This window comes from Lolium perenne, chromosome 7, assembly GCF_019359855.2.
Source record: "Lolium perenne isolate Kyuss_39 chromosome 7, Kyuss_2.0, whole genome shotgun sequence".
In the NCBI taxonomy this organism is placed as follows: domain Eukaryota; kingdom Viridiplantae; phylum Streptophyta; class Magnoliopsida; order Poales; family Poaceae; genus Lolium; species Lolium perenne.
In genome coordinates this window covers 263,527,800-263,539,664 of record NC_067250.2, presented here as the reverse complement: position 1 = coordinate 263,539,664, position 11,865 = coordinate 263,527,800, and the positions used below count along the sequence as shown (strand labels likewise).

Here is an 11,865-nt window from a genome sequence, read left to right as displayed (position 1 = left end):
AAATGACTCACATCTAGAAACTGATAGAGCAAACCGTGCATCTAGTATTCAGTTCAAACACCTCTCCTTTCAATGGTGATGTATAGGGTATGGCTGTTATGGCAAAATCTCCATTGAAAGTGTAGAACCTTTGGAGGGCAGTTCATTTTCCAGTCTTTTCCAAATCAGCTGCTCTGGTTGTGGATCAAAGTTTGGACGACTCTCACGCTGCAGCACATCATCATGTAATTTATAAGCAGACTTTACCCAAAAGAAAACAGCTTTTTTGTCCACATGCCAGGCCAAGTAAATAAGTAATCCTCGGATTGTTCAGCAATTGGGATGGAAAGAATGATCTGAGCATCTCTGGGGCAAAAGTTTGTTGCACAAGAGGCATGTCCAAAGATTCAGAGACTGGATCACTCAACTCAGAGACACGCGTACAAGAGAGGGAGTAAATTTCAAACACACCATTGAAAACCACAACGAAAAAAATTACTTGCCACAACCTTAGACAACACCTAACTGCCGCTCCTCTGACCACAATACGTAGTCGATGCAAAGGATTTAATATGCATGAATCGACAACGTGGCGTACCAACCGGGCATGTAACACACCAACTCCAAGTCGGATTCTCGCCATACATTTATGGTGAGTCCAAATAATACATGAATCACCTATGGCAAATACATGAGATAACTGAAGCTGAAAAGCCAATGGAAATGGTGAATTTGACTGGGATCGCAGAGTCTTGTTTCGCTTGTAGAGCTCCAACTGATGACAAGATCAGGATGATGCTAAGAGTGCCTTGACCACCTTCCATCATCAGTCCAACGGAAGACCCGGGGCTTGTTTCATTCATGAAGGTGATCTTACCCAGATGAACAGTTATATTATTAGGCTCACATTTGACAGTAATACTTAAGATATGGTAAAACAAGGGTTATGCAAGACAGTTTCTAGTTGATAGAACCACACACCTTCTCTCAGTTTCCACAAAATGAGGTGGTTCTGCCGCTGGAGAGGTGGAGCACTGAAGCAGGATTTCAGAGTCTGAAAGCTCGTTAAGAGAGGATGCTAGTTCTGCCCAGTCTGGCATCCTATAAAAGCAGGAGAAGAGAATCACACGGAATAGTTACTTAACCAACAAAGTAGGGAGGCACAAGTACTTAAATTTGTAATATGTATACTCTTAAAATTTCCCAGAGTATTATTCAAGATGCAGTTTATATGCATGACAAGTTGACAACAAAAACCCACTATTAAAATAGCCAGAAGGAACACATTTCCTTTATCTTCCTGTTATAAGGTGTTCATGATGGAAACTAGGCAAGGATCAAAGCCTGAAAATGTTATTTTATTGTCCATTTCCCACAAACAGTTGTAAATTTTATTGGGTGTTGGAATACGGCAGTGGGTCAAATCTTGAGCCTAAACAGGGCCTACCCATGAATAGGAATGGTTCCTATCCACCGTTCAATTCACCGATGAATTACAGAAAGTGAAATAAATACTGTAGAGTATTTCATGCATAGGGGTAAGGGTCATTACACATATATGGAGTATGATAACAGATTAACAGCAATTCAGGCAAGATGCTAAAACTGTCCTTTTGCAATAATGAAAACGTCCAACATTTCTTTCGAAGTTGTACTACACCTACGAAAATTTTGAAGATCAGACTGAAGAAAAGAAGCAACCTGTTTGATTTAACCTAATGCCTATGTCCACAGATTAATATTCAGCGACAGAAGGTCGATACTTAGAGACGAAGAGGCTGAATAACGAAATTGATGGGAAGATATAAGAAACGGACCAGCAGGCAGGGGCAATTTGGAAAATATCAGCGTGTGTGTCGTAGGATGAGAAGAAGAAAAAAGACTGAGCTACATGATTCTCTGGTTGGTCAGCATAGCTTACTCGGTTGTGTTTACGATGGCGCCGACTCACCGGAGGCTGGAAGCGAGTCAAGTTCCCATGTTTGGGACACACATGTTATCACAGAGTCGCTAGCCCCGTCATGGCATGGGGTTAGGTAGGCGAGTGTAGGCCAAGCGTCGGTTATTGCAAGGAAAAAACAATGGAATAAACAAGAAAAAAAGCCTTCGGCAAGATTGAGAGAGAGAGAGAGATAGAGAGAGAGAGCTTGATGTTAATGGGTTTGATGAACAAGTCACTCGGGCAGTCAATGGCATAGATGGATTGGGGAAGAAGTTCACATCCGGCCACTCATCGCTCTCATGCCCTCGTCAGCCGTGCTTGCCTTGCCTCAATGGCCCAAAGCAATCTGAAGTGCCATGGCCTCTCCTCCCCTCCCCTCGAGTCTCTCCCTCACAACGCCTTAGCAAAGTTCCCAGATTTGACATGGCACTGGCCTCACATCACAGAGTAGCCGGCCCCGCCATGTCGGAAGACTAGAGGGGTGTGGCAAGGAAAAAAAAAGGACTAAAAAGCCTCGTAGCTGCAAACTCCATGGAGGAAATTACTTGGCGAGATTTTGGGGTAAGAGAGAGGAGATGCTTGACGGATCAATGAGATTGACGAACAAGGCACTCGGACAGTCAATGGGATGGATGGATCAGGGAAGAAGCTTGCAGCTAGCCGGCTGGCCACTCGTCGTGGTCACGCCCTTGTCGACCATCCTTGCCTTGCCTCCGCCGCCCAAGAGACACAACGCGCCAATGCCTCTCCTCTCCTCGCCTGAAAATGTTCGCCTCGTCGACCATTGTTTGCCTCGCCTCCGCCGCCCAAGCGACCCAGCATGCCAAGGCCTCTCCTCTCCGCTCGCCTCGCCAAAGTCCCCTATGCATGTGATGGATGGCCCAGATTGATTGATGAACAAGGCACTCGGTAGTCAATGAGATGGATGGATCAGGGAAGAAGCTCGCAGCCAGCTGGTTGGCCACTCATCGTGCTCACGCCCTCGTCGACCATGCTTGCCTCGCCTCGGCCGCCCAAGCGACCCAGCGTGCCAATGCCTCTCCTCTCCTCGCATCGCCAAAGTCCAAAGTCACAAGTCACGCGATAGCCGACGCGCGGCAGAGTGACAACAGCCTAGTATTTATAGCCGGAGGAAAGTTTTGATTTTTGAGAGGAAGAGCGGGAACGAAGAAAGATTGATCTCAGTTTTCCCCTATGCCTGTGATGGATGGCCCAGATTTTGAACTCCACGGATCTGTGACGTGGAGTGTAGGTCTCCCCAAATTAGCGAAGGTTAACTAAAGAGATGGCACAACTTTCGTGGGACTACTTATGGCATGTGAGTTAAGAAGGCTGTTGGGGTTCCCAGGATTTTTTTTCTCCTCTGGCTCGGTGGACTTTAATCCGTCAGGGTGTTGGTAGACTAGAGGGGTGTGGCAAGAACAAAAAGGGACTAAAAAGCCTTGTAGGCTTGCCAAATCCATGGAAGAAATTACTTAGGTTGAATTAGTTCTTAGGCGAGATTGGGTAAGAGAGAGAGAGATAGAGGATGCTTGACAAGTCAACTGGGATTGATGAACAAGGCGCTCCGGCAGACAATGAGATAGATGGATCAGGGAAGAAGCTCGCAGCTGGCTGGCTGGCCACTCGTCATGGTTAGGGAACAGCCACCCGCTCAAACCAGGCAACTTCGCTCAAGCTGCTGGCTGGCTGGCTTGACTCGCCTCTGCCACCAAACGACCCAGACGGAGTTGCCAAGGCCTCTCCTCGCCTCGCCTCACAACGCTTGAGCGAAGTTCCCAGGTTTGACGTGAACCTGGCCTCACAGGGTCGTCGGCCCCGCCGTGTTGGAAGACTAGAGGGCTGTGGCAAGGAAAAAAAAAGGACTAAAAAAGCCTCGTAGGCTGCCAACTCTATGGAGGAAATTACTTACGTCGTATTAGTTCTTCGTCGAGATTGGGGTAAGAGAGAGGAGATGCTTGATGGATCAATGGGATTGATGAACAAGGCACTCGGACAGTCAATGGGATGGATGGATCAGGGAGAAGCTTGCAGCTAGCCGGCTGGCCACTCGTCGTGGTCACGCCCTCGTCGACCATCCTTGCATTGCCTACGCCGCCTCCTACATGATATTTAATAAAGCCTTTGTTTTCTCAAAAAAGAGACCCAGCGCGCCAAGGCCTTTAGCCGCACCTTGCTCGAAAGGCTATAGCCGGGCTATAGCGGGGCTATAGCCAGCTATTTAAAACTATGAAAATACATGAGATAACTGAAGCTGAAAAGCGAATGTAAATGGTGAATTTGACTGGGATCACAATGTCTTGTTTCACTTGTAGAGCACCAATTGATGACAAGATCAGGACGATGCTAAGAGTGCCTTGACCACCTTCCATCATCGGTCCAACGGAAGACCCGGGGCTTGTACTTTGGAAATGTGTCTTCCCAGTCTGGATTCTCCATCATGTATTTCCATATCCTACAACAGGAAATTACAAAGCAAGAATAAACCATATATTTCACTCAAATCTGAATGCACACCATTGTTTCATTCATGAAGGTGATTTTACCCAAATGAACAATAATATTATTAGGCTCACATTTGACAGTAATCATTAAGATATGGTAAAATAAAAGGGTTATGCAAGACAGTTTCTAGTATGTAGGATAAAACCACACACCTTCTCTCAGTTTCAACAAAATGAGGTGGTTCTGCCGCTGGAGAGGTGGAGCACTGAAGCAGGATTTCAGAGTCTGAAAGCTCGTTAAGAGAGGATGCTAGTTCTGCCCAGTCTGGCATCCTATACAAGCAGGAGAAGAGAATCACACGGAATAGTACTTAACCAACAAAGTAGGGAGGCACAAGTACTTAAATTTGTAATAAGTATACTCTTAAAATTTCCCAGAGTATTATTCAAGATGCAGTTTATATGAATGACAAGTTGACAACAAAAACCCACTATTAAAATAGCCAGAAGGAACACATTTCCTTTATCTTCCTGTTATAAGGTGTTCATGATGGAAACTGGGCAAGGATCAAAGCCTGAAAATGTTATTTTATTGTCCATTTCCCACAAACAGTTGTAAATTTTATTGGGTGTTGGAAATATGGCAGTGGGTCGAATCTTGAGCCTAAACAGGGCCTACCCATGAATAGAAATGATTCCTATCCACTGTTCAATTCACCGATGAATTACAGAAAGTGAAATAAATACTGTAGAGTACTTCATGCATAGGGGTAAGGGTCATTACACATATATGGAGTATGATAACAGCAATTCAGGCAAGATGCTAAAACTGTCCTTTTGCAATAATGAAAACGTCCAACATTTCTTTCGAAGTTGTACTACACCTACGGAAATTTTGAAGATCAGACTGAAGCAAAGAAGCAACCTGTTTGATCTAACCTAATGCCTATGTCCATAGATTAATATTCAGCGACAGAAGGTCGATACTTAGAGACGAAGAGGCTGAATAACGAAATTGATGGGAAGATATAAGAAACGGACCAGCAGGCAGGGGCAATTTGGAAAATATCAGCGTGTGTGTCGTAGGTCTCCAGTAACTTCCCTTTCCAACTTGGATCATATGAACAAACACTCACACGAATTCTTCTGACTATTTCATCAGGACACCTTGAAGTCATGTCAAAGCTTGCAGGAGAAACAACACCAGATGATGTTTCCATCTGAAGACAGCAGAAGTGTCTGTTTGTGAGAAAACTTCTTCTAAAGTGGGGTATGTTTAAAGATGGCTTTAAAATAACAGTTACATGCGGGAATAATTGCAGATTACACAAACTACATAAATGAAATGGTAGTCCGAGATGCGGGCAAAATAGAATTTCCCCTCCCTCTTTTTCCTTCTCTTTTTGAATTAAAATTCAAATGTTCCTTGTGCTACAGGTAACAAGGTTTGTGGTGCTCACTGACAATAAAAATAGAAATAAAAACTACCAATCAATGCTCTAGTAGATTCAGATCGGGAGGAACTCACTAACCACAAATCCACCAACTATTGGTCGTGCATTGCCATAAGAATCAGTCATAGTGTTGTTCCCAAGAACACAAAAAGACCGAAGGTGGAATTGTTGCTCGAATTTATGCAGCACTTCAACTATCTTGCAACAAAGTGGATGGGAGTGTCCTTCCTGTTTGTTGTGTTTCCCTCCAGAAGAATGGACAACCTGTAGGGCTAAATGGTAAATAAATGGTTCCCCATATATATTTTGACAAACAAGAGATCTAAAAGAAATTTAACCAGACAACAACTTATTAATTCAACCTTTGTAGAAGCATCATCGAAACCACCAATCAGGTGAACCTGTAAGTAAATGCTTGTAAGAACGTTCCCACTGGTGCTTAACAGCTAATTATATATTTTGAGGGGAGATACTGGTGAAGAGACAAACATCAAATGGTGCATTGTCATCACCAAGTAATTCTAGCATCTGTCTGAACCCTCCTTCTACAATCTTTGGAAAGTCCATATGGCTAACAGAAGTCCTGAAATCAATTAATGCAGAATCAGAAGCATTAGTGACTGTCTTTCTTTTTGTAAGTTGGGAAACCACATGAAATTTTGACTTTCACAAGAAAACAAAGTCTTACAGGGTCAGATAAAACGTTTGCTTCTTTTTCACTTACATTCCAGTCTTGTTGTTGCGAACTGCAACACCCACACATGTAGTCATCTCATCTGTGCCCACTAACTACAGATGCAAAAGAAGAGATGAATTCAGAACTCAAAGCAATTTGAGTGGTCTACGCCAAAAAATGCTTTAGTTACTCTAAGAATGATAAAGTGGCTGAAATGTGGCAGAACTTGATAGTTGATAATGTGCTCTAATAGGATGTCAGCTTATCAGAACCACAAACTCAAAACTAATCTACCAATTTGGGTAAGTAGATCAAAACACACATCTAACTTCCAAAGTGAACTCCAGGAGTGCCTGCATATATAGTGGCCGTTTACCAGGAAACAACAGTCACAGCTGCCTTTATCCCGTCCGCAACAAGTATGATTTCCTCCATGGGAAATGAAAAATATGGAACAATGCAACAATAACTCGATTCCCCCGGCTGATTCGAACGACGCTGATCGGACCAAGGATCCGCAGGCTCTACTCGACCAAACCGCGAGGTCCTGAGCACGCACCTCGACGCGCGCCGGATCCACCGTGGCGTACTCCCGCTGGAAGACGTAGACGTGCCTGGGCCCCTCAGGCCCCGACGAGATCTGCCTCTCCGGCGCGGCCCTTAGCCGTTCGGACGCGGCGCAGAGCCCGGGGTTCCCCATGAGCGCCGCCACGAGCTCCCTCCCGCTGCTCCCCTGCAAAAACCGGGAGTCGATAAGATCAGGAAGAGAAAAGAGACTTGAACGCGCAGGAGCGCACCGCACGCACCGTGGCCGTGGGGGAGGAGACGGGTTCGCCGTCGACGAGGAGCATATCGCCGTCGGAGCTGGCGTGGTTGGGTTTGGGGGAATCACGAAGGGAAGTCGTCGGAAGTTTCCTTCCGTCCGACCGTTTAATTTAGATTTTAGAGTAGTTTGCCACTGAAAATTTCACCTTCTAATTCTTTAATTTTCGTGAATAACATCACATTAACAGGTTCTCCATGTGTGTCAACAACATGTGCCCTTCACCATGCGAAATAACTTTTTTATTTTACGGCTCTAATAATATAGACATATATAAATGGGAAACTATACATTTAATTTCAGTTTGACATATAAATAAATAACTCCATTGGCTACAAATTTGCAATTAACATGATCATATGAAGAATAAAGAATTTAGAGTGAACCAAAGTTCCATATTCACGAATCACGAAATAAATCTAGTTGTGCAAAGATATTTTTCTAGTTGCAACGTCATTTGCAACTTACAAATTAGGTGTACGAAACACATGCAAATTTAATAATATAAGACTCGACTGAGAACTAAGAGAACTAGCAAAACTGTAAAAATTAAGCGACCCCTCTTGAGCTTTTCCTATAAGTCGTCGGGCTTACCGTTTTAGACTTCTAGATTAGTTATGAGATAACTCGTTTGAAAACCCCTCATGATAAGCTAAGTAGGTTATGGAAGAAACTAGAGAGGAAGCAACTTATTTTTTTTAAAGTTGTTACGGACCGGTTGGACGCAGCCGGTCACTCTTGTTCCTCCTATATCCAGGGCTGGCAAGCCCCTCCCCTTATCCTCTCTGGTTGTGGCCGGCGTGACAGGAGAGGGTCCCTCCTTGTACAACAGTAACCTAGTAGTTTTTAGCATCTAGGGTTCCTTTATCGTTTTTCCTCCATGGAGTCTGGCTATATGCCGATGTTGAACTTTTCTTCGTCCTCTCTGAGTAGCGGCTGGAGAAGTCTCCTTCTGCTGCTCTGCTTCTATCGATGGCAGATGGGGGCAGGTTGCAGCGGATTTGGAGAAGGTACTCTGTCAAATAAGCTCGAGGACCCCCCAAATCAGGGGGGGTGTGGTGGAGTTTGTGATTTCAGTGCTTCCTCCCGATCTCATCGTCGTGGTGGCGTTTGGTGGAGAGAGATGGCTGGATCGTAGCTCCACAGGGTGTTCTTGCTGCAGGCTCGAGATCATCACATGACGGCCCTCGATTGCCGCCATGACTTCTAGCTGAGAGGGCAGCCTCTCCAGACGCCAAAGATGGCGTCAGATCAACCTCCAAGTTGGAGGCCCTCTGAGGTATTCCCGATGGCGCACATCGCCCTTCGTCTCCCAAGTGGCTTCGTCCCCGGCGAGAAGTGTTGGAGATATGCCCAAGAGGCAATAATAAAGTGGTTATTACAATATATCTTTATGTTTATGGTAAATGTTTGCATACCATGCTATAATTGTATTAACCGAAACATTGATACATGTGTGTTATGTAAACAACAAGGAGTCCCTAGTAAGCCTCTTGTTTAACTAGCTTATTGATTAATAGATGATCATGGTTTCGTGATCATGAACATTGGATGTTATTGTTGGAGATATGCCCAAGAGGCAATAATAAAGTTGTTATTATATATCTTTGTGTTTATGATAAATGTTTATATACCATGCTATAATTGTATTAACCGAAACATTGATACATGTGTGTTATGTAAACAACAATGAGTCCCTAGTAAGCCTCTTGTATAACTAGCTTGTTGATTAATAGATGATCATAGTTTCATGATCATGAACATTGGATGTTATTAATAACAAGGTTATGTCATTATGTGAATGATGTAATGGACACACCCAATTAAGCGTAGCATAAGATCACGTCATTAAGTTATTTGCTATAAGCTTTCGATACATAGTTACCTAGTCCTTTCGACCATGAGATCATGTAAATCACTTATACCGGAAAGGTACTTTGATTACATCAAACGCCACTGCGTAAATGGGTGGTTATAAAGGTGGGATTAAGTATCCGGAAAGTATGAGTTGAGGCATATGGATCAACAGTGGGATTTGTCCATCCCGATGACGGATAGATATACTCTGGGCCCTCTCGGTGGAATATCGTCTAAATAGCTTGCAAGCATATGAATGGTTCATAAGAGACCACATACCACGGTACGAGTAAAGAGTACTTGTCAGGAGATGAGGTTGAACAAGGTATAGAGATACCGATGATCAAACCTCGGACAAGTAAAATATCGCGTGACAAAGGGAATCGGTATCGTATGTGAATGGTTCATTCGATCACTAAGTCATCGTTGAATATGTGGGAGCCATTATGGATCTCCAGATCCCGCTATTGGTTATTGGTCGGAGAGAGGTCTCAACCATGTATACATAGTTCGCGAACCGTAGGGTGACACACTTAAGGTTTGATGTCGTATTAGTAGATATTGAATATGGAATGGAGTTCGAAGTTTTGTTCGGAGTTTCGGATGGGATCCAGGACATCACGAGGAGTTCCGGAATGGTCCGGAGAATAAGATTCATATATAGGAAGTCATTTTATAAGTTTGAAAATGATCCGGTGCATTTATGGAAGGTTCTAGAAAAGTCCGGAAAAAATCACTATGGAAGGCGGAGTCCCGGAGGGACTCCACCAAGCTTGGCCGACCAACCCTAAGGGGGTGGAGTCCCAGGTGGACTCCAGCAAGGTGGCCGGCCACCCCCCCTCATGGAAAGGTGGGAATCCCACCTCAAGTGGGAATCCCACCTTGGGTAGGTTTCCCTACACATGGAAGATTTTGGGTTTGGGTCTTATTCGAAGACTTGTAGTCCAACACTTGGGGGTTCCACCTATATAATGAGGAGCAAGGGGAGGGGGCCGGCCACACCAAAGCCATAGCTTGGCCGCACCCCATAGTGGCCGGCCACCCCCTCTCCCCAAACCCTAGCCGCCCCTCATCCTCCACCTCTCCCGCATACGCTTAGCGAAGCTCCGCCGAAGATCTCCATCGACACCGCCACCACGCCGTCGTGCTGCCGGGATTCAAGGAGGATCTACTACTTCCGCTGCCCGCTGGAACGGGGAGAAGGACGTCGTCTTCATCAACACCGAATGTGTGACCGATTACGGAGATGCTGCCCGATTGTGGCACCGTCAAGATCTTCTACGTGCTTTTGAAAGCGGCAAGTGATCATCTTCTGCAACAACGAGATCTAATCTCGTAGGCTTTGGAAATCTTCAAGGGTTAGTCTCGTTCATCCCCTCGTTGCTACCGTCTTCTAGATTGCATCTTGGCTTGGATTGCGTTCTCGCGGTAGGAAATTTTTTGTTTTCTATGCTATGAATCCCTACAGTTATTAGTAACAAGGTCATGTCATTTGATAAATGATATAATGGACACACACCCAAATGAGCATAGCATAAGATCAAGTCATTAAGTTCAACTTGCTATAAGCTTTCGATACATAGTTACCTAGTCCTTCGAACATGAGATCATGTAAATCACTTACACCGGAAGGATACTTTGATTACATCAAATTCCATTGCATAAATGGGTGGTTATAAAGATGGGATTAAGTATTCGGAAAGTGTGAGTTGAGGCATATGGATCAAGAGTGGGATTTGTCCATCCCGATAACGGATAGATATACTCTGGGCCCTCTCGATGGAATGTCGTCTAATTAGCTTGCAAGCATGTGACTAGGTCACAAGAGATGACATACCACGGTACGTGTAAAGAGGACTTGTCGGTAATGAGGTTGAACTGGGTATGGAGATACCGATGATCGAACTTCGGACAAGTAAAGTATCGCGTGACAAAGCGAATCGGTATCGTATGTAAATGGTTCATTCGACCACTAAGTTATCGTTGAATGTGTGGGATCCATTATGGATCTCCAGATCCCGCTATTGGTTATTGGTCAGAGAGGAGTCTCGACCATGTCTGCATAGTTCATGAACCGTAGGGTGACAGACTTAAGGTTTGATGTCGTTTTAAGTAGATATGAAATATGGAATGGAGTTCGAATGTTTGTTCGGAGTCTCAGATGGGATCCAGGACATCACGAGGAGGTCCGGAATGGTCCGGAGAATAAGATTCATATATAGGAAGTCACTTTCCAAGTTTGGAAATGATCCGGTGCATTTATGGAAGGCGCTAGAATGTTCTAGAACTTTCCGGAAGAAATCACCATGGAAGGTGGAGTCCAGGTTGGACTCCACCAACCCTAACCATGAAGGAGATATGCCCTAGAGACAATAATAAAGTGGTTATTATATATCTTTATGTTTATGATAAATGTTTATATACCATGCTATAATTGTATTAACCGAAACACTGATACATGTGTGATATGTAAACAACAAAGAGTCCCTAGTATGCCTCTTAACTAGCTTGTTGATTAATGGATGATTAGTTTCATAATCATGAACATTGGATGTTATTAATAACAAGGTTATATCATTGTATGAATGATGTAATGGACACACCCAATTAAGCGTAGCATAAGATCACGTCATTAAGTTATTTGCTATAAGCTTTCAATACATAGTTACCTAGTCCTTATGACCATGAGA

General features: G+C 44.2%; 1 protein-coding gene across 1 annotated transcript; it reads right to left on the bottom strand.

The window, feature by feature from the left end:
* Nucleotides 1-4,170: 4,170 nt before the first annotated feature.
* Nucleotides 4,171-7,420, bottom strand: LOC127312957 (protein N-terminal asparagine amidohydrolase). Its single transcript, XM_071823042.1, is given in 9 exon segments — nucleotides 4,171-4,376; nucleotides 4,579-4,698; nucleotides 5,407-5,585; nucleotides 5,898-6,083; nucleotides 6,182-6,220; nucleotides 6,309-6,402; nucleotides 6,544-6,608; nucleotides 7,055-7,258; nucleotides 7,260-7,420. Coding segments are annotated over 9 exon segments (1,083 nt in total). The 5' UTR covers nucleotides 7,347-7,420; the 3' UTR covers nucleotides 4,171-4,267.
* Nucleotides 7,421-11,865: the final 4,445 nt, after the last annotated feature.